We start from the raw sequence: 22,791 nt of genomic DNA, 5'->3' as shown, positions 1-22,791 counted from the left end.
AAATACATAACATTTACTTTTTTAAAGCCATTTTAAAGTGTATGGTTGTGTAACATTAAGTAGATTCAAATTATTGTGCAATAGACATTGTGGTTTAGATACAAGGTATCTCCCAAAAGCTCATATGTGAGACAATGCAAACATTTCAGAGGTAAAATGATTAGGTCATTATATTTCTGATATAATTCACTGACAGGGATTAACAGGGTGGTAACTATAGGCAGGTAGGGTGTGGCTGGAGGAGGTGTCACTGGGGGCATGCAGTTGGTCCCTGGTGAGTGCAGCTCTCTGCTTCCTTCTTGCCATGCCTTTCTGCCATGATGTTCTCCCTCAACTTGGACCCAGACGTATGGAGTTGGCCATGTATAGACCGAAATCTCTGAAACTGTAAGCCCCAAATAAACTTTCCCTCCTCTATGTTGTTCTTGTTGGGTCTCTTGGTCACAGCAATGAAAAGATTGATGAAAACAAGATCTCTAGAACTTTTCTCCATCTTGAAAAACTAAAACTTATATCCATTGAATATCTCCTCATATAACATTTATATTTAATGTTTGGCTTTAGATGTAAGGATCTGGAAAATAGTAAGCACTTATGATTTGTGTAATTACAGAAATTTTATAAGATCAGCCATGCAGGTAATCCCAGTGGCTCGGGAAGCTGAGGCAAGAGGCTCCTCAGCAAAAGCAAGGTATCAAACAACTCAGTGAGACCTTTCTCTAAATAAAAAATACAAAATAGGGCTGGGGATGTGGCTCAGTGGCCGAGTGCTTCTGAGTTCAATCCCCGGTACCAAAAAAGAAAAAAAAAATTATAAGAGAAATTTTATAAGATCAAACCTTTCTAAGGACACCAGTCATTACATTCTGTCACTTAGCTTAGAATTTATAAAGTTTAAGATTTTAAACTTAACTCACTCTATATAAAATATTATCATTAATTTAATGTAAAATCAGAAAACACAGCACTGTTTTTAAATAAACATATCAATCTGGTCAATAAACATAGGTCAACCTTTACAAATTGTACAATATTTTAAATTTTGGACATACCATAATTTTTCTAAATATGCTACCACTATTTTAAGTCTTTTGCTGTTATAATTAATAGTAGTATGGGTTGGCATAGAAATTTAATTTTTAATTTTTTAAAAGGTTACATATATAAATGCAAACAATAGAGTAATTTTTCCTACAATTACTCTATTGGAATCCTTTGTTCTTCACATTATATTATGCTGCCTTCACTACAAATAATCAAGGACTCAGTGATTTTTGTTTTTTCTTCCTTGAAACCCTTTATTCATTTCAGCTTCGTTTGATACAGAAGCCATTCTCCTTTTGTCCTACTAGTATATCTTCAGGAAATCATAAATTCATTATCCAATGTGTAATTCATGAGTTCATCTATGGCATGAAATAACACTATAGTAGCAAATACACACTCATGGCCAAAGTAGTAAGTAGGCACTTAGTGCTTGTCACTGAAAACCTTGTTCTGTGTAAAACATCGCAGGTGTATAGTGTGCATATTTATGCTAGAGGAAATGGTCATGAACAAGCTTAATGCCAAACGGAATAACTTGAGCTTATCTTGTTTAAGTTCCCAGCTCTTATGAATTTCCTCCAGTGAGCAAGAAATGCAACATCGGTTCTGGTAGGTCTCCTTATTTCTTAATGTTGACACTGGCAGCACTCTCAGGAGCCCCTTGTCCTCTTTAGCCACTCAGTGTCCATGTTCTCTTCGTCTCAGAATCTTCCACATTGCTCCTTTTTTCTGGACACGATGGTTTGATGGATAGTCGAGGAGAGGGGTTCCCAAGCCATTATCACTTACCTGCCTTAGGTCGATGGTGTACTTCTCTCCATTAGACCACCCAGCTCAACAGACCCCCAGTTTCTCCTGTTTCTTTCTGTCTTCCTCTTGAGCCTCTTGGTTCCGAGATGCTCCGGGAGAGGGTGTTAAGTGCTGCTTCCAAGAACTCAATTCTAGGTGCCGCAAATCCCCCGTCAGACTTCCTGGGACCCCATTTGGCCTTCCCAGTCTGGGCGCAGCAGCTGCACCTTTTAACTCGGATTGCTCCAGTCCTCCGCCCTGCCAACCTGGCCGGTCGGGCGGGGACTGGCCCAAAAGCGCTCTCGCGGCCCGCGCATGCGGACTCGGCGGCCGCAGCCCAGGCTCGGGGCCGCCTTACTCCCGCCGGCCGCAGCGGTTTGGGACCGGCTGACAGTTCCACCACCGGAGGACGCAGCCTTGTCTCGTGCTTCCACGTTACCCTATCAGAGCCGGGGCGGGGCGGCCGCCTCCGCAGCCTATCAGCGCCAACCACGACCCAGGCGAGCCCAGTAGGACAGCGACCTGCCGGAAGGCGATTGGGCGGTGGCGGCGCTCGGGGCGTAGCGTCGCCGGGGCCCCGCCCACCGCTGCCTTCCTCGGTGGGCGCCAGTCGCCTCTGAGGCCTGACTGAGAGCCGACCGCGGGCGGCGGGCGTAGCTGCTGCCTGGGCGCCAGCGCGGGCTGGTGGGCCCCGCACCATTCCTGCTCCTCACCCGCCGCGCCCTCGGACATGGTGGCCCCCGGCTCTGTGACCAGCCGGCTGGGCGCGGTGTTCCCCTTCCTGCTGGTCCTGGTGGACCTGCAGTACGAAGGTGAGTCCTGCTCTGCCCTCCGGGGCAGGGGCTCCCGGGCCAGGGCCCCCGCCGCGACTTTCGGGACGGCGGGCGGGAGCCGGGGCTCGGCGCCGCGACCTGGGCCTGAGCCGGGCTTGGGCGGGGGCTGGCACCCGGTTCCGGGTTTGTCTGGGGGGGAAAAGCGAGGGCGCTGGGGGCCGCGAGGCCAGGACAGAGGGTGCGGAGTGAGGAGTGGGGCCGCCCGGGTCCCGGGCAGCGTGGCAGGGAATAGGGCACAGGGCAGCGACTTCAGGAGCGTCATGGGACGCGGAGACCCGCGCTTCCATCGGGTCCGGCCTCGCTTGGGACTCTCGCTTGGTCAGTGGCTCTGGGAGGGGGCTATAAAGGTGGCCAAAATGGGAGGCTTCTTTGGCTTTGGAGTTCCCAGGTGGCAGGGGGTGGCGTGTTACGTTCGGCCGGGAGACGTGAAGGGGACTGCATTGACTGTTTAAAAAGTGAGTGACCGTCACGTTAGGACCCTTGTGCCGGGCTTAAAAGTTGTTAGGTTAGTGCATCCTGAGTCGGTGCTGGGATCTGAGCTCGCGGAGGGCAGGACACCAGGTTTGTGGTTTACATCTACCAGTAAGGTGTCGTTCAGCTGAGGGCTGGCTTTACTTTTCCGAGTTCTCTGAAAAAGGTCCCTTGAGAAAGATGGGAGCGCTTAAATTTCACTTCACTTGGAATATTGCCTATTCCAACAGAATGGCGAAAATCGAGGGCTGTCCCATCTTGGGTGTCAGCAGGGAGGAGTAAGAATTAAAGCTGAAAGTGCCAATTTAACGGATGCCCCCAGCTTGACTGTTGTGCTAAATATTCGATTATAATGACATCCGATCTGTTTTCATCTCAGTAAAAGGTTATAGTTGTCAAGGAGGTCAAATTGAGCGTTTGAACATTCCATTAAGAGGGAGTGAGGAACTGAAGTTGGGAATTATTTATAGAGATATCCTATCAAAATTCTCAACTTTTTCGAAAAAGTAATCCTATTCAGTTTTTAGGTCTCATTCATGGCAGTGTCTTTTTTGTTTTGTTGGTGACTATGTATGACTAAATGTATATATACATATGTGTGTGTGTGTATGTATATATATTTATAATATATATATTTATATTTATATTACAGCCTCAAAACAGAATATGTAAGGTGACAAAGAGTTTGACAGAAGCTGCCCCAGAAAATTTAGGAAATTGGAATTTGAAGGCCTGGACCATTTTAATATGGGTTATATATTTTAGTTTCTCTTGCATTTTTATATTTTCCCCTTCCATATTTTTTATACCTTTATTTTATTTATTTATTTTTATGTGGTGCTGAGGATCGAACCCAGGGCCTAGCACATGCTAGGCAAGTGCTCTACTGCTGAGCCACAACCCCAGCCCCATATTTTTTATGTGCAGTCATCAATGATTTTTTTTTTGAACACCTAAGAGAAAGCTGCCTGTCTTCTATGTAATGTCAGTGTTATAATTTTTTTAAAATTATAGAGGTGCGCACTTTTGTCTGATTTACTTTTTCTCCTAGCTGTGGACCACCTTTTTAGTATTTCTATTCGTTGTATGATTCTGTAATACTCTTAGCACTTCTTTTCCCTACTATGGTATTTTCCATACGAAAACCTCATTAGAGAGCTTTTCTGTGTAGGGAGCATTGATGACATTTCTCAAAAGAGTGCCAGAGTGCTGTCTTTTTTAGAAACATTGCCTCTGTAAAGTAGCAGGGACCTGGTACAGGCAAGTTAGAGAAGAAAGGAAAGGAACCTGTAAGCTCTGTTGTTTATTGAGGTGTATGAATTATTCCTACCTTACAAATTAGGGAACTTAGGCTCAAAGAGCTTAATTAAAGTTTGTTTTGTGGGCAGACAGGAATTAAATTGTTGACAATGTCATGTGGGTTCAAGCATTTCTAAGTGGTGGCAGCTGAGAAAAATCAACTTTTTCTTTCTTTCTATTTTTTTTTGTTAGCTAGTTAATTAGCAGTAATTAACAGGAAGATGATTTCCTGGCAAGTTTAATATGGTGATTCTCAAAAAGTATATACCGGAATTTCACATCTCTTTTAAAGGCATAAAGTTATGGGTACCACTTCCAGAGTTTTAGGTTCACTAGATCTTGGTGGGGCCTGAAATTCTGCATTCTAAGAAGATCTCAGGTGACCACACTTTAACTGCACTGGTTAATACATTTTTCAGAGGAATTACATTAGGGATCTGCTATGCATTAAACCCTAGACTTGGAGATGGGAACAGAAAGATAAGAAAGAAACCTCTGTTTTCCCAAGTAAGCTCTGTGTCTGTGTTCATTAAACTCGAAGTTTTTAGGGAGGCCTGACAGTCAGGTGGTGCCACTGCTAGGCCTGAGGCTTGGAGAGAGAAATTTAAAAAAAAAAAAAGTGTGAAAAGAATGGATGTGAAACAGTTTCATACTATGGAGTATGTTACTAATAATTAACTTAGATGGCCTATTTGTCTGCTTTATTCTAGAGTTTTCTGTTAAGTGTAATGCAGAGAAGGAAGGAGTGTATCATGAATTGAAAACTTGACTCTTAACATCCTTTTCTCAAAGGCCTTTGAAAGAAAGCCAAAGCACTAGATTAGAAATAGAATTTTTGGAGTAAAAAGAAACTTTAACATTATCTACTTTAGTATTCTTATGTTACAGATTAGAAAGGTATTTCAATTCTTTGCTAATTATTTGCTTATTCTATTTAGTGAGTTGAGTAGGAACATAGACTGAAAAACAAACCATTTTTTTTCTGTTATCAAAGTTATTTTTCTTAATATGTTGTTATCTGGATCTATTTTCTTTATTTTACTGAACTGAACTGATTAAGCTATATATTTTGGTCTTAGTGAAACAAATAGTTGAAAATCTATATGCATACAAGATGGTGATAATTTTTATTTGATCCTAACCTATTAAAAGTATATATTTCCTTGACATAGTTAAATATGGAGAGTGTAAATCAAGCAATGAAAATGAATGACTTTAAGCAGTTTATATGTATTATGTAAGTATTATAGCAGATGGTCAGGTAACTTCTAGAATTATTTTAAATTTCATAGTAAGTTAGATTATAGTTAGAAGTAGTATCAAAGTTTCACTTCATCTGAATAGTGAGCTTTTGCTGAGAGAGTGCCAGAAATGCAGTAATTCTCATTTGTGGGATAGTAGGAGTTCTGAGATAGATGCTGTGTAGCAATTAAGTTTTATTTTCCCATGTGAAGTTAATTGTTTAGTCTATTGTCATAGTCTTCCTTTGATTAACTAATCAGCAATTCATTTTTGTTTACAAGGAAATATCATAGGAACCCAGTCTCCTAGTTTTTAGAACTCAAACATTTCAACCCTAAATTTACTCTCCATATCTTTAGAAATCAACTTTTTTTTTTTTTTTTTTTTTTTTTTTTTTTAAAGGAGTCTGATTCAGTCACTCGGAGTTCTGGAATATAGAGAATATATGTCAGTTAGCAAAGGCTTGCACTTTTGTGAGGTATACAGAGTATAAAGTTAATGGTTTTGCCCTGGAGTTTATAGACTATTTGGGAATGTAAGGCAAGCATTTTGAAATATTCATGTCCTCTTTACCCCATTTCTTAGTTTGGACTTAGTAGTCCATCATTGTAGTCACTTTATTGCAAATACCCTTTAAATTCCTGCCCTTAATTTATTGTTTGAATTTGCTCATCTGGGAAATCCCAAAATTGATTAAATCTAATTTGGCCAATTTGTTATATTCAGATTTGAATATAGATGGAGCAAAACAACTTTTTCATTTCATTCTAAGCACAATATGTCTCAAATGTACTCTCAATACTGCTAATGTTCCTACAATTCCCTAGTATATCTACTCTTTTTAAAAAATATTTATTTTTATTTTTTAGTTGCAATTGGACAATACCTTTATTTTATTTATTTTTATGTGGTGCTGAGGATTGAACTCAGGTCCTTGAATGTGCTAGGTGAGCGTTCTATCACTGAGCCACAAACCCAGCCCCTAGTATGTCTATTCTTGAAAATCAGTATTTTAGTATTATGAAAAAGGCATTGTTAAATTTGCTATGCCTCCTCTCTATGAGATATATAGTCTTTGCTCTTTAATCTTATTGACAAAAACTTTTGGTAGTCAAGTTTGAATTTTTGTTCTGGAAGTTACCTTTGTACTTTAACTATTTAAAAAAAAATTCCCTAAACCCTGGCTTTTTATTTAATTTTGTTATATGAATTTGACAGTTTTTAACTATACTCTTCAAGTCTTATCTATTTCTTCTATGTTGATCAATAAGCTTGTTCTCCTTTCCTTTCTCCTTCTCCCTTCTTCAACATTTGCAGTTGTATTATTTCTGTATTGTCTCATCCTACAACATAATATATCAGTCTTTCAGATCTGCCAAAGAAAAACAAAATCAGTATTTTAAACTTTTTTCTTTTTTTAAACCTTCAATTTAAAACTCCCTTTCCTTTCTTCCCTTTTTCTTTTTTTAATGTTTTTTTTAATATTTATTTTTTAGTTGTAGATGGACACAGTGCCTTTATTTTATTTATTTTTATGTGGTGCTGAGGATTGAACCCAGGGCCTCACATGTGTGAAGCTAGTGCTCTACCACTGAGCTATAACCTCAGCCCCAGACCTTGTCTTTTTTCTTAAATGTTTATTTTAGTTGTAGAAGAACACAATAACTTTATTTTATTTGTTTATTTTTATGTGGTGTTGAGAATTGAACCCAGTGCCTCACACGTGCTAGGGTAGGTGAATACTCTACTTCCGAGCCACAACCCCAGCCCCATAGACCTTGTCTTTATTGAGAAAGTGAAAGCCATCACAGGACAATTTCTTCAGCTTTCTACCATAACTTAGCTATACTTCATTACCATTTCTCATATTAAAATGCATAAAATATCTCTGTTCCTGACAATTTTATTTCTATACTGATGTCCTTAACTCTTGAAAATGTTACTGCTATGGTTGTCTTAATCCATTTTGTGCTGCTGTAACAAAATGCCTTAGACTGAGTAGTTTATAAAAAATAATTATTTATTTCTACATTTAGATTAAACACCTCTCAGCCTGTTACCTCGTCTGGGTCTGCCTGGCTTGAAACTCATCTTTGACCAACAGTTGTTGCCTTTTTGGCTGGGAAGTCCAAGATCACTTAATGTTTGATGAAAGCTTCTTGTGTCCTCACATGGCAGAATGGGCAAATTCTATGACCTCATTTGATAGAAGGTGGAAGGACAAAAGGGACCAGGTTGTTCTCTCCAGCCTTTTTATAAGACACCCATTCACGAGGGCATAGTTCTCATGTCTTAGTCAATTCCCAAATCTCTTCATATTGCCATAATGGATTAAGTTTCCACACATGAATTTTGGGGGATATTCAGATCGTAGCAAATTGTTTCTCCTCTGTGTCATCATTTCCTTCCCCTCTACTGGACATTGCCATTAGCAACTCAACATGCTGTAGCCTTTACATCTTAGTCTATTTGCTCATGTCAATTGTCCTTGAAGGTACTGAACTATATTTTTTGTTTTTTTGACAGCTGGAGTTTATTTTTTTTAGGTACAAGAGACTAAGCCTAGGGTGCTTAACCACTGAGCCACATCCCAACCCTTTTTAAATTTTTTTTATTTTGAGGCAAATTCTTGCTAAGTTGCTTAGGGCCTTGATAAGTTGCTAAGACTGGCTTTGAATTTGTGATCCTCCTGTCTCAGCCTATGGAGCCTGCTGGAATTACAGACATGCACCACTGTGCCTTCAAGAGCAGAATTTTAAAGAGTTATTTGTAGCCTCTAGTCTCTTTTTCTTCTGTTCTTTTCCAATCACTAGTAAATAATGTTAGGAAAGCCCTATGTACTTGACTCCTGTTTACTTCTCCACTCTCTTTCCATCATAATCTTCACCTCTACCACCACATTCCCATTGCATTGACTTCTTTTTTTAAATGTCAGACCCATTTCTTATGAAGTGTCTTTATTCTTGCTGTTACCACTATCTGGAAAGCTGTTTTCTCTAAAATCTCCAAATGAACCTTCATGTTTCATAGAGGCCTTCCAAACATGCTATGTAAAGAACAATGTCTTCAGTTAACACTTAGGTTTTATGAAAAAAATAAAAGACAGCTAATTATCTCATTTTTCTTGTTCTGTTTAGAATATGTTTTATGGAAAGGGCTCTGTATCTAAAACATATTTACATTCAATTAAGTATTTTTTTTAAGGGAGAGAGAGAATTTTTTTTAAATATTTACTTTTTAGTTTTTAGTGGACACAACATCTTTATTTTATTTTTATGTGGTGCTGAGGATCGAACCCAGTGCCCTGCTCATGCCAGGTGAGCATGCTACCACTTTAGCCATATCCCCAGCCCCACTTAAGTATTTTTTAAATGTATGAGTGAAATTGATTCTTTGAGGGTTTTTTTTTTTTTTTTTTGTGCATGGATTTATTTTCCAAGTTTAAATTCCTTGAGAAAGGAATCCTATTACAATGTTAGGCTTTTATTCAATTAAAGGTAGTATGTTTTGAATGTTAGTGTCCCCCCCCAACTTCAAATAATTGGAATCTAACACTCAGTGTGATGGTAATAGGAAGTGGGGCCATTGGGAAGTGATTAAGTTATGAGGGCTTCACCTTCTTGTCCCTCCTGCCATGTGATGATGCAGCAACAAGATGCCACTTATGAAGCAGAGAATTGTTTTTTCTTCATCAGACATGGGTTCTGCTGATGCCTTGCTTTTGGACTTCCCAGCCTCCAGAGCTGTGAATGATAAATTTATGTTGTTTATAAATTACCTACTCTAAGGTATTTTGTTATAGTACCCTGAATGGACTAAGGTACCTGTTTACAATAGATTTTATTTTCCAAATTCACTTAAGAAAATTTTGGTACAGATATTATGAAAATCCATTATATAACTACTTAACCTTTTCTTTCTTTTGGTTTGACTGTGCAGATGGACTAAACCACTTTTTAGGTCATATGATTGGGGAAAGATGCTTGCAAGGTCTAAGGTCTCCAGCTCAACGTATTTCTATTGCAACTTTTATTATTTTTAACTATGGAATTACCAAGATACTGAATTTCCTGCCTGTTTTTTTGTTAGCTAGATTCCACTTGTCTTCTGTGTTTCTGCCATGAGACTTCATCCTTACTTTCTCACCTTCCTTGAGTCTTGGACTCAGTCCTATGTACTTTTGTAGAATTTTTGTTATTCCTCACATTTCTAAGTGCATTCCAACCTGACTGCCTACCTCTGGAATTGCTACTTTGTTGGTGTTCCAGGCTTGAACTTTAGTGTCTTTGATCATCAGTTCTTGCCTTCTTTACTTTGGTTCTTCCAGTCTTGATTGTGATTCTTACCCCATCATACTTTTTTTTTTTTTTTTTTTTTTTTGTGGTGCTGGGAATTGAACCTAGGGCCTCGTGCATGCAAGGCAAGCACTCTACCAACTGAGCTATATCCCTTGCCCCCCATCATACTTTTAACCCCTGTCTGCCAGAATATAACAGATTATAATACTGACTTCAGTGAATGACATGATTAGCTTTCCCCCTTTTTTCCTATCCTTCTTGTTTCCTTTGTTGAAATGTGATTGATGCTTGTCTAAGGAGAACTCTACTTTTGCAGTACTGGCAGTTGAAGCTAGGGCCTCACCTGTGGTAGGCAAGTGCTCTACCACTGAGCTGTATCTCCAGTCCAGAAGAATTATATTTCTAATGCTTATTAGAAAGTGGCATGATGTTTAATTGCCTCACAGACTATATAGCTTAGGAATACAAGTTATTTGTGGCTTAAAAGAAAGTTGATATATTGTAAAAATAATCAACAATCTATAAATTTTCTCCCTGATATTGGTATCTTTATGACATTGTTTGATTAGTTTGATTTGATGACTGTTATGTATCTCAGGTTCTAATATTCTGAAAAATTGTAACATATTTAAGTAATTCATATTACAAATATTGAGTGTCCACTGTGTAAAGTATATGTAAACTAGATGATATAAAGGAAAAAATGACAGTTGCTGCTTTTAAACTTGATTTTAATCAGTTTGAGTCAATTTTGGTGGTGGTAGAGGTGTGTGTCAAGGTTGTAAAAGACAAGGAAACTGAAAAGCAGTGTATTAAGAGAGTGGTATTCCAAAGTGAAGTCATGCATATGTGATTATGGGGATGCAAAGTACTGTGGGTGTATAGAAGGACCCATACCCTTGTCCCTAATCCTTGCCCCAAAATAGGTTGGGGAGGTTTCACAAAGAAGTGAGCATTTGAGTGCAGAATATTGATAGATGAGTAGAATTTTCTAGGTGGGCAAGTGGGGAATGCCTGCTTGCAAATGTAAAAAGCATGAGGCATGAATGAGAATGCAGTAGGCTCCAGGAAGTACAACCAGTTCATTTTGTTGTTATAGGAACGTAAGTAAGTAGTGGAGGAGTGAATGATGATGTTCTTAATACATCTTTTGGTGGTGCTTGTCTGTAATCCTAGCAATTTAGGAGGCTGAGGTAGCAAAACTCTGTCACTAAATAAAAAATAAAAAGGGGATATAAGCTCTGTGGTAAAGCACCTAGATTCATTCTCCAGTACCAAAAATAAATAAATTAAATTAAAATATAAATCAGATTTTCAGTTCCTTGCTAAATTACATTCTGATGACTTCCTTTTTTTATTTGGAATAAAATTTAAATTTCTTACTGTGGCCCACAAGGCCTTTTGTGATGCATCTTGCCTATCTATATCCTATGTCATGTCCCTTTTCTTACCATGTGGGAGCTTTCTGTAGTTTCCCTGAAGTTGAGCTTGGTCCTCCCCAGGCCTTCTGCATTGGTTTTGTTCTCCTTGTCTGGGCATGATGGGGACTTCCTGTCATTGGAGATTCCCCCCTTGTTATTTATGTTTTAACTCAAACATTATCTTCTTAGGGAGGCTTTATTTTGCTCCTCTCTTTATCATATTAAGTACAGCTTCTCCTTTCCTTAGGCACTGTGTCCCCTTAGCATCATGACACTTAAATTTTCTTGTTTGTCTTGTTCTCCAGTGTATCCCTACTGCTAGAGCTGTGAGTGTAAAGATAACACAACTTTTTTAGCAGATGTTGTGTCCTTTGAATTTATATCAGTTATATTCATTTTTAGATTTTTATTTGCACCATTATTTTTGTTCCCTAATTCTCTTATTTAGTGTTGATGTCTTTAAGAACTGGGTTCATGGACATCTTTTTGTTTCAGAAGTGCCTCTTGCAAATCTTTGCTGATTATGGGAGAAGGGTACTTTACTAGCTGGAGGCTAAGAAGTCTACAGGGCCCTTTTCTATTCCTTGGATCTGAGTTTGGGGCATGTAGAGAACTTGGAGCCATCTGCCTGGCACACTTCTGGGAGTGTGATTGATTGTTGTTTTGTCTACTACTGCAATCCTGTATTTTATATATTTTCAGAATTTTTCTAAAATTTTTAATGTGCCTTTTCTTTTTTTTCCTACCAAGTTTATGTATTATCTGTTTAAATAACTTTTGTCATAATATATTGGGAGGCAAACTCATGTGCTTAGTTAGCTGTCTTAATATAGTTTCTGTGGCCCATTCTTTAAAACTTTTTTTTAATGTAAGAGAATTTTTGATTAGCCAATTTCCTTAGTTGAAGGGATTCATTTTTTTTATGGCTCTTTTCAGTTTATTGCATGAAGGAGTTACACTAGTCCAAGTTAAAAGCGGACCCCAAATGGTTACATTATACAGGCTGTGAGGTTTTTAAACTTGTGACAAAGGACAGAAGGGAAATTCTACTCATTGCAAGGAGATCCTCACTTAAGCTTCAGTGAGCCACAGCACTTAAGACCCATGAACCTTCAGCTGATCGTCCTTAGCCAGTCCAATCTCTACCAGGAACTGGCATAGGTTCTTGCGCTGGTCACCCTGTAGCTGAATTACTTCTCCATATTCTGGATGCTCAATTACAGTACCATTCAGGCAAATTTCTTCTTAAACGCCTTCACTAGTTTCTTTTTATCTTAATCATCAGCGATCCCTTGGACAGTAGTAAGGGTCTTCCTGCCGTTTCTCTGTTGAATTCTCATATGGATATAATCCTCAGTGCCAGCAGAAAGCAGGTCATCACCCTTACTTGCATCAGCAAAGAGGTTGAAAGAGGGGGGGTTATGGATAGCGGACAAACGATAAGATTCCTTTTCCTCCGTGGAAAGGTGGAAGGCGGCTGTGGGAGAAGGCGGGCGGGGGACGGAGCGTCGGGAACCTAGGGGGCTCGAGGGGGAGGCTGCTGAGTCCTCGGCGGCGGCTCAGTGACTGGGAAGGGATTCATTTTTTTTTTTAAAATCTTGTAGAGTTTAGAAAATATTAAAAAATACAACAGAATGGAATAGTAGAGAGAACCACTTTTGCACAGCTTCAAAAAATTATCAACAGAGAACCAATCTTGTCTATTATCTTATTCCCTTCTCTCAGATGATTTTGAAGCCAATCTCATTCATCCTACTGTTCTATAAACATATTAGCATGTTGGTAGGGACTCAAATATAATGCTGTAGAAAACAGGTGCTCTCTCTCAGAAGACCCTAAAGATTGTCCTGTTTCTTTGGAAGATGACTACTCATCTTTGTTTTAAAACTCAACAGTTTTATGCAGACTATATGTTCAGTAATAATTGTTAATGAAACAAGTATTAGTTTCTATACTGTTCATTATATAAAGTAGGTTACATGGCTAGGTTCAGTGTTCTATAATTGTCGTGACTTGGGAGGCTGAGGTAGCAGATGTTCTAGTTCGAGGCCAGCCTCAGAAATTTAGAAAGACTCTGTCTCAGAATAAAAAATATAAAGGGCTCAGTGGTAGAGCACTACTGAATTCAATTCCCAGGACCAAAAAAAAGCAGGTTATATTTTTGGATGTAATAAGGAATTGGCTGGATCTACAGGAGGTGAGTCTCCCTATCTAAATATAATCAATTACTCAATTACTCTTTCTTTTTTGTTGTTGTTGTATTGGGCATTAAACTGAGGGCCTCACACGTACTAGGCAAGGGCTCTACCACTGAGTTACATCCCCAGCACCTTTTACATTTTATTTTGAGATACCAGTCTCAACTAAATGAACCAATCTGGCCTTAAACTTGCAAGTCCCCCTGCTTCAGCCTTCTGAGTAATGGGGATTACAGGTGTGGGCTACTGTACCTAGCTAAATAGAATCAGTTTCCAAATCTCTTTACATAGTGATTTTTTTTTCTAAAATATTTTTTAGTTATACATGGACACAATATCTTTATCTTGTTTGTTTTTATTTTTATGTGGTGCTGAGGATTGAATCCAGTGCCTCACATGTGCAAGGCAAGAACTCTGCCACAACCCGAGCCCTACATGGTGAATTTTCATAGTTGCAACTTATATCCTCATTATTTTGTTTTTATTTACAAAGATTGTAAGGAAGACTCAAAGCTAGCCACAGAGAGATCTAAGGATCACTGAAGTGGGGTCTTGTAGCAGCAGAGTTTGAACTTAACTCCCCTCATTATTTTAAAAGAGACAAATAACAGTGCATTCCCAGCTTCCTGAAAACCCACAACTAACTTCTCCAGATGTTACCAACACACTCATTAATAAGCCAAATGTTTTCAAATTGTTGCCTCATATAGGTCCTGATTAACTCTTAAGTTTTGGGTGCTTCTAAGTTAAGGTTTCCTCTTTCCCTTTTTTGGGGAGGGAAAAGTGACTTTGTTCTACCATTTTTGTTCTTTGGCTGGGTTATAAATTAAATTGACAGTAATTTCAATAATTCTATGAATTATACATTATGAATGACTAAAAAGTATAAATTATTATCTAATAATTCTTATGAATTATAAGACAAAGTAATAGGGAAAAAATTGCATACCCACATATACATTATATGGGAGTCCTGTGCATGAGACTCAGAAAAGGGCCAGATGATTAGAACTGATTGGTAGATTGTCCCATAGCCCACTGAAGGTGTATTTCTGTGGAAACAAAAACAGAACTTAATGAGTAGAGCAGACTATAAACCAGTTTTTTTGATCAACCAGTGAAGAAGATTTCTAGATGTTGGGTTTGAAGCATCTTTTGCCATTTGAGCATGTCGGAATGACTCATAGGGCAACAGGCATGAGGGTGTATAGATATGAGCTTTTGTCATGATCTCTTTTTGAAGTTTATGTCAGATCACTCAGCTTCAGCTACCAGGTCTTTGGGAAAAGGGCAGATTTTCTTCTTAGTGATACTATATCAAGAGGGTATAAGAAAATTAAAATGCTAGTTTGTTTGTCATAGCCAGATATTGCAAGTAAACAAGAAGAATTCAGAGGTCAGTCCAATTTATATAGGTAGAATAACAAAACCTCAAAGAATGAGACTAGAATCTAATAATGGGTATACTTTTAAAATATGCTTTGTTAGACTTTTTAGTAGGGAAACTCAAATTGGGCTTTTAAAAGCCTCTTATTGCTAGGAGCCAAGGACTTGCCATCAGATTTGGCCTGCAATACCTGTAGGTTTGGATCAATTCCCCTTTCTCAAGATCCCCAAACTATCTTAAGCTTCCTAAAACTGTCAGGATATGAAATTTCTTGCTCACATGTAAGGAACCAACTAAGGGAATCTTGTATGTTCCAGTTCTCCCCCAACTTCAAGGGGCTTTTATTGTCTCCATAAAGTCAACCTTAGTTTCTTAAAACTGTTCATATTTTATTCTATACACATGCTCAAATATGATGACATTCTAGTCAAAGCTTTGGTAGTATAGACAGTGCTTCAAATTGACTCCTGTTAAAAGATTCTTATTACACTTATGCAAATACTATATTGCCATAAAAATTAGAATACCCATTAACAGTAATGGAATTCTTGAGGGATCAAGTAGGGAAAATTCTGTTTTCAAAAATATACCCTATCAGATTTCTTTTTCTTTCTTTTTTTAAATGTTTATTGTTTTAGGTGTAGATGGACACAACACAATGCCTTTATTTTTATGTGGTGTTGAGGATCAAACCCAGGTCCCACCTGTACTAGGGGAGCACTCTACCGCTGAGCCACAATCCCAGCCCCACTATCAGATTTCTTGTAAGCTTTAGATAACTAGAGAGAAGAGAGAAAAATTTCCTCAAATATGAAAAACAAAACAAACAACAAGCAGGGCATCAAACAGCAAAGTCAGGAAAACCCCCATAATTTCTTTTGATCAATTCATTCAGTTTTATGTACTTCTTGTTCTGGATCTTTTAATTTTTTTTTTTTAAGTTGTAGATGGATACAACACCTTTATTTTATTTTTATGTGGTGCTAAGGATTGAACCCAGTGTCTTCCACATGCAAGGCGAGCACTCTACCACTGAGCTACAACTCCCACCCTCTGTTGGATCTTTAATTAGCTGTTTTATGAACTAATGAGTTTCTTCATTCTGGAGATTCTTACCCAACTAATGTTACCTTATGATTATCCAAAACCTGAACTTGCCTGTATGCATTCTGTGAATTTCCTTGAATTTCCTTACTCCTTTCCTTTACAAACAAAACAAAACAAAAATAATCCTCATTCCTTAAAATGTTCAATACTGAAAATATCTTATTTTCTTTATATACTTTGCATAAGTTGTTTCCCTTATTATTTATAATAGTTTTAATTACATAAATTACGTTTTAAACTCCTATGTTGGCCTGGGGCTTAGCATAGATAGCTTTTACAATGCTGAGATATGTTCCTGTTATCCCTTGTTTTTCTTGTGTTTTTAACATGAAGGAGTGCTGTATTTTGTTGAATGCTTTTTCTGCATCTATTGAAATGATCATATGGTTCTTTAAGTCTATTGATGTGATGAATTACATTTATTGATTTTCATATATTGAACCAACCTTGCATCCCTTGGATTAACCCCACTTGATCATGGTGCATTATCTTTTTGATATGTTTTTGTATTCAATCTGCCAGAATTTTATTGAGAATTTTTGTATCTATGTTCATTAGCTATTGGTCTGAAGTTTTCTTTTTTTGATGTGTCTTTGCCTGGTTTTGGAATCAGAGTGCTATTGGCCTCATAGAATGAGTTTGCAAGTGCTCCTTCTTTTTCTATTTCATGAAATAAATTGAAGGGTATTGGTATTAGTTCTTCTTTAAAGGTCTTGTAGAACTCAGCTGTGTATCCATCCGGTCCTGGGCTTCTCTTGGTTGGTAGGTTCTGATGGTGTCTTCTATTTCATTGCTTGAAATTGATCTGTTTAAATTCTGTATATCATCCTGATTCAATTTGGATAACTCATATGACTCAAGAAATTTGTTGATGCCGTCAATATTTTCTATTTTCTTAAATTACAAATTTGCAAATTAATTTCTAATTATCTTCTGTATTTTTGTAGTGTCTGTTGTGATATTTCCTCTTTCATCAAGTATGTTAGTGATTTGAGTTTTCTCTCTCTCCTTCTCTTTATTAGTGTGACTAAGGGTTTATCAATTGTTTTTTTTTTGTTGTTGTTGTTGTTTGTTTCAATTTCATTGATTTCAGCTCTGATTTTAATTATTTCCTGTTTCTGATTTTGGTGTTGATTTGTTCTTCTTTTTCTAGGGCTTTGAGATGTAATGTTAGGTCATTTATTTGTTGACTTTTTCTTCTTTTAAGGAATGAACTCCATGCAATGAACTTTCCTCTTAGACTGCCTTCATTGTGTCCCAGAGATTTCAATATTCAGTATCAGTGTTCTCATTTACCTCTAAGATTTTTTAAAATCTCCTTGATGTCTTTTGCAATCCATTGTTCATTCAATAGCATATCATTTAGTCTCCAGGTGTTGGAGTAGGTTTTATTTTTTATTTTTATCATTGATATCTAATATCATTCCATTATGATCTGATAGAATGCAGGGTAGTAGTATCTCTACTTTTTTATATTTGCTAAGAGTTGCTTTGTGGCACAATATATGGTCTGTTTTAGAGACAGAGCCATGTGTTGCTGAGAAGAAAGTGTATTCTCTCCTTGAAGGATGAAATATTCTATATATGTCTGTAATTGATTGTATTATTGAGCTTCTTTGTTTAGCTTTTGTTTAGAAGATCTATCCAGTGGTGAAAGAGGTGTGTTAAAGTCACCCAGAATTATTTTATTGTGGTCTATCTTGAACTTGAGAAGAGTTTGTTTGATGACCTTAGATGCTCCATTTTGGGGGACATATATATTTAAAATTGTTGTGTCTTGTTGATGTATATGGTTCCCTTGAGCAGTATGTAGTGTCCTTCTTTATCCCTTTTGATTAACTTTAGTTTGAAGTCTACTTCCTTTGCTATGAGGATGGAAACCCATGCTTGCTTCCACAGTCCATGTAAGTGGGTATGATTTTTCCCAATCTTTCACTTTCAATCTGTGGATGGATGTCTTTTCTATGAGATGAGTCTCTTGGAGACAGTATATTGTTGGGATTTTTGTTTTAAATCAATCTGTTAGTCTATGTCTTTTGATTGGTGAGTTTAGGCCATTAACATTCAGGGCTATTATTGAGACATGATTTGTATTCCCAGCCATTTTTGTTTATTTTTGATATGCAACTTGACTTGCTTTCTCCTTTGATTAGTTTTTACTTTAGTGTAGTACCTTCTTCTGATTTTCATTGTTGTTTTTCATTTCTTCTTCATGGAATATCTTGCCAAGGATGTTCTGTAGTGCAGGCTTTCTAGTTGTAAATTCTTTTAACTTTTATTTATCATGGAAAGTTTTTATTTCATCTAAACCTTAATTTTGCTGGATATAAGATTCTTGGTTGGCATCCATTTTCTTTCAGAGCTTGATATATGTTGTTCTAGGATCTTCTAGCTTTCAGGGCCTGGGTTGAAAAATCTGCAGATAACCCAATTTTTTCCCCCTATATGTAATCTGATTCCTTTCTCTCATGGCTTTTAAAAATTCTCTCCTGGGGCTGGGGATGTGGTTCAAGCAGTAACGTGCTTGCCTGGCATGCGCGGGGGCGCTGGGTGGATCCTCAGCACCACATAAAAAAATAAAATAAAATAAAGATGTTGTGTCCACCGAAAACTAAAAAATAAATATTAAAAAATTCTCTCTCTTTTTAAAAAAATTCTCTCCTTATTCTGTATACTAGGCATTTTCATTATAATATGCCTTGGTAGGAAATTATTTGTGTAATCATTGCAAACATTGAATGAACAAGTGTTGAACTAAGCATTACTTTTAGGGGAAAATAAAATTGTTAAGTTATTGCAAGCCTCAGGTCATAACATTTTTGTCAACAGATTAAGACAACCTTGTTTTCTGTGTGTTTCTGTTAAAATAAATCTTATTTAAAATATAGTGTTGAATCATTAACATTGATCTTCAGTACTATGCTTAGGAGCCTTTTAAAAGTGATGAAATTACAAAAATGAACACAAAAAAATGACACTAATTGCACTAAGGAAAGGACCTTTATTTATAATAGGAAAGCTGAAACAAGGCAGTGTTGCTTGTTTGACTTTAGCTGGGAACAGCTGGCTCAAGATTTGTACTGCCTGCATGTGCACCTGTTCCCAAAACGTTGTAAAGGTGCTTTGAGTACAAATGAATTTTATTAAGTGGGTGAATTCAAATAGAATCTGAAGAGGGCTGCCTGTAGGTATATAGTTAATATATTATGGGCTCTGTGTCTGTGGTTTCTGCCAACCATAAATATAAAACATTCAGGAAAAAAATTAGCATCTCTTCCAAAGATTTATAGACTTTTTTCCTTGTCATCATTCTTTAAATGAAAAAGTATAGCAACTAACAACATTTACTTTGTATTAGGAATTATAGATGTAAAGCTCTATAATTACAGATCTAAAGATGATTTAAAATATACCAGAGGAGACCCAATGAAGACAGGCATTTAAAGGCGCCGCTGGTGCTTCAATCCTTGTAGTTAACTCCGCGCGGATCCACTCTTCGCAATGCATCCCTTGATGCGTACTCTGCTCCTGATCTTCCTGGGCTTGCTTCTTGCCGGCCCTGCGGCCTGGGTGCGCACAGTCCTAAACCACACCCCCCAGCTTGGTAGCTTTTCCTGGGATAACTGTGATGAAGGGAAGGACCCTGCTGTGATCAAAAGCCTGATGTTGGAACCTGACCCCATTGTCGTTCCTGGGAATGTGACTGTCAGTGTTGAGGGCAAGACCAGTGTTCCCCTCACTTCGCCTCAGAAGGTAGAATTAACGGTGGAGAAGGAAGTGGCTGGCTTCTGGGTCAAGATTCCATGTGTGGAGCAGCTTGGCAGCTGTACCTATGAAGACTTCTGTGATGTGCTTAACACTGTAATTCCCCCTGGGGAGTCCTGCCCAGAGCCCCTGCATACCTGTGGACTTCCCTGTCACTGTCCCTTCAAGGAAGGCACCTACTTGCACAGTGCGTGACCTGGAGCTTCCCAGCTGGCTCAGCACCGGGAACTACCACATGGAGAGCGTCCTGAGCAGTGGCAGGAAGCGGCAGGAAGCTCAAGATCTCTGCATCTCTAAAGGGCAAATAAAGTGGCAGCAGCCACAGCAGAATGAAGGGATAGAAGGAAGGCCTTTGTCTTCCTTCGTCTTGTTTGCCAAGGCCCAGTTCTGACTCTCTTCGGGTCTTCAAGCCCTTTTCTGTGATGATTCCGCTGCCCTCACTGAATATCCTTATGTGCCACTTACATTTCAAGCTGGGACAAGCAGCTCTGAACTAAGGGGAGGGTGAGTGTGGCAGTTCCCAAGAGCCCAGGATGTCTGTGGGTTAGCCACATCATTCTCCTCCCCATCCAGATAACTTTTTAAGAGCTTCTTTTATTTCCAAGGAAAGGAAACCAACATGTTTGGGGACTTTAAGTTCAGACTGACCCAGTCTTGGCCTCCAGAAGTACCTTTTTAACTTTCTCTTTCTTTTTGTCACTAACTGAAAAGTAGAGTTCAGGGTCTTAACATTTTTCATCCTTCTCCAGGCCCCTCCTATAGTAAAGGGGCTGAAGTAGTTGATCTCCATCTGTTCCTCCATTAACTTCTATAATTAATTTTGCACTCTTTTCTAGGTTTGCCTGACACTGGGGCACAGTGTATCCTGGAGAGGCAAGGTGTATGTGGTTGAGGTTTCCTTGCAGGAGTTATTTTAGGAATGCTGTAGTTGTTTACAATCAGTCACCAATTCTGGTGGCTTCAAGGGCCAAGCAAGAGACATCCGTGAGCAAGAAGGAGCACTAGAAACATGCTGCTTCCAGGTGTGACCTTTGGATAAAGATAATACATGCCATGGGTACAATAAGCACTCCTCATACTAAATAAATAAATAAATAAATAGCTGCACTGATACAAGGCAGCTGAGTTCCAGTCTGCAGTTGGAGATATGATATAGTGGAGGATGTACTTCAGTCCATAAGGGGCAATTGCATTCTAGCCGATGAGTGCCAAATAAAAATGTTCTGGGTCCAGAAACGCCAGATAGTCACATTTTTTTTCCCCCTAGAGAGGCCAAAAATGCTGATTTTTAAATATGAAATTTTACGATTTTTATGTATTGGCAACTACTTGTTCTTTTTTATACACTGTTGGGGCCAAAGGGGCCAAATGTACTTGTCTGGGGAAATCTGGCCCATGGATGGACAGTTTGCAACCTCCAAGATAAGACTGTCAAGACGACTCCACTAGCACCATTTCTCCCTCCATAGGGCCAGATCCATAGTGCCTGGCCCCAAGGAGATCTGCCAGTGCTGGAAGAGGTCTAGGTGGCCTCTCAGCAGTGACCTGCATGGATCTTGAGGCTACCTGCTCCAGCATTGGAGCCCCTTCAGATGAGGGACTGATGCTGAAGAATTGGCCACTCCAGCAGCTGCCTTGTGCAGCAGAGATCTGATGAAGAGAAGGTGGATTCTAGGTCAGGCTTCCTGGATTTGTCCACTACCCTGTTGTGCTGTGATCTCTTTCTGAACCATGGACAGCCCCACATGCCAGGCTTATTTGAAGCCTGAATTGGCAATAAATCTTTTTTAACTTGTTAAAAAAAATAAAAAAATAAAATAAACCAGAGGATATTTTAAAGTTATATGCAATTACCATATCATTTTATATAAGGGACTAAGATATGTGTGGATTTTGGTATATACAGAGGTGGTGGTGGTGGTGGTGGTGGTGGTATTGTCGTTGTCGTTGTCTAGGAACCAATTCCTTTTGAATGTTGAGGGATGATTATGCAAATAAACACACATGTATAACAAGCAAAGAGAAAATATGCAAAGCTACTATAGTCTGTAAGTGGTCACAAAGTCTATTGATATTTGTGATTTCCTTCATGAACTATCTGTTCTGTAATTCTCTTGCCTTTAGCTAGAATCTCTGCTTCTGGCTCTTCTAACTCACAAACTTTCCTAACTGAAGAGTCTTAGTCTTAATTGTTCTGCCTGATTTTTGGTTCCTGTAGTTTTTCAAATTGACTGTTAGTATTGGGCATGCAAGTACTAAGATGTGCCCTGGAGGATCTCTTGAGTTCCTCTTAGCCTGCTTTCCCTCTACTGTTTACCAGCAACCTCATTTCCCCTTGGTAACTGGACCAATTTTTCAAACCAGTTGAATTGGGCAGTTTTTTTTGCCTGTAGGTTTCAGTGGCACTGGGAATACAAAATGTCCAGGCGGCAGTCTCACCTTCCAATTCGTAGGAAATGTGTGTATGTGGTAAAAGCAGTTAATCCCTTGGTTTTACCACATACGTGTAATGTGCACACCGCATACCTCCTTTGGTGTGAAATGTGCTCTTTGATGAGATAGTGCTGTGTGAAATACTGTGATGGTGGATAATGCATTTGGTGTCTATGAATGGTGTGCTGGCAGAAGCATTTTAGGCAAATTTATATCAAAAATATGAGAAGGAAATCTATTATGGAAGAGAGTTAGGTAAAATAAGTCTGCCCTTGCCCTGGATGTTTCCCTCTCTCTACCAGAGATGCCATATTGGGAACCCAATGTTGTGCTCTGGTGTTGGCAGATTACATACCAGCAGTAACTTTAATAAGGTCAGCTTTGGTCAGGACTAATTTATGGGTTTTAACTCATTCAAAGCTTCCATCTTTGTCACCAAGGCCATTTTATTCATGGGTCCTTTGTATAAGTTGAGTGATATGCATAGACAATGTCATTTTA

The 22,791-nt window shown here is 38.5% G+C and overlaps 1 protein-coding gene and 2 pseudogenes across 1 annotated transcript in view; 2 read left to right on the top strand and 1 right to left on the bottom strand.

Moving 5' to 3' along the window:
• The first annotated feature begins 2,437 nt into the window (after positions 1–2,437).
• Positions 2,438–22,791, top strand: part of Dnajc3 (DnaJ heat shock protein family (Hsp40) member C3) — a 58,782-nt gene continuing 38,428 nt past the window's right edge. The window contains exon 1 of the mRNA XM_026399235.2: positions 2,438–2,648. Coding sequence (XP_026255020.1) covers positions 2,567–2,648 — 82 coding nt within the window. The 5' untranslated portion in view covers positions 2,438–2,566. The remainder of the gene's footprint in view (positions 2,649–22,791) is intronic.
• On the bottom strand, positions 12,496–14,304 carry LOC113190876 (eukaryotic translation initiation factor 1 pseudogene; annotated as a pseudogene).
• Positions 19,593–20,165, top strand: LOC113190114 (ganglioside GM2 activator pseudogene; annotated as a pseudogene).

The sequence above is a fragment of the Urocitellus parryii genome, chromosome 2, assembly GCF_045843805.1.
Source record: "Urocitellus parryii isolate mUroPar1 chromosome 2, mUroPar1.hap1, whole genome shotgun sequence".
NCBI classification, from domain to species: Eukaryota; Metazoa; Chordata; class Mammalia; order Rodentia; family Sciuridae; genus Urocitellus; species Urocitellus parryii.
This window is presented reverse-complemented; position numbering and strand designations above follow the sequence as displayed.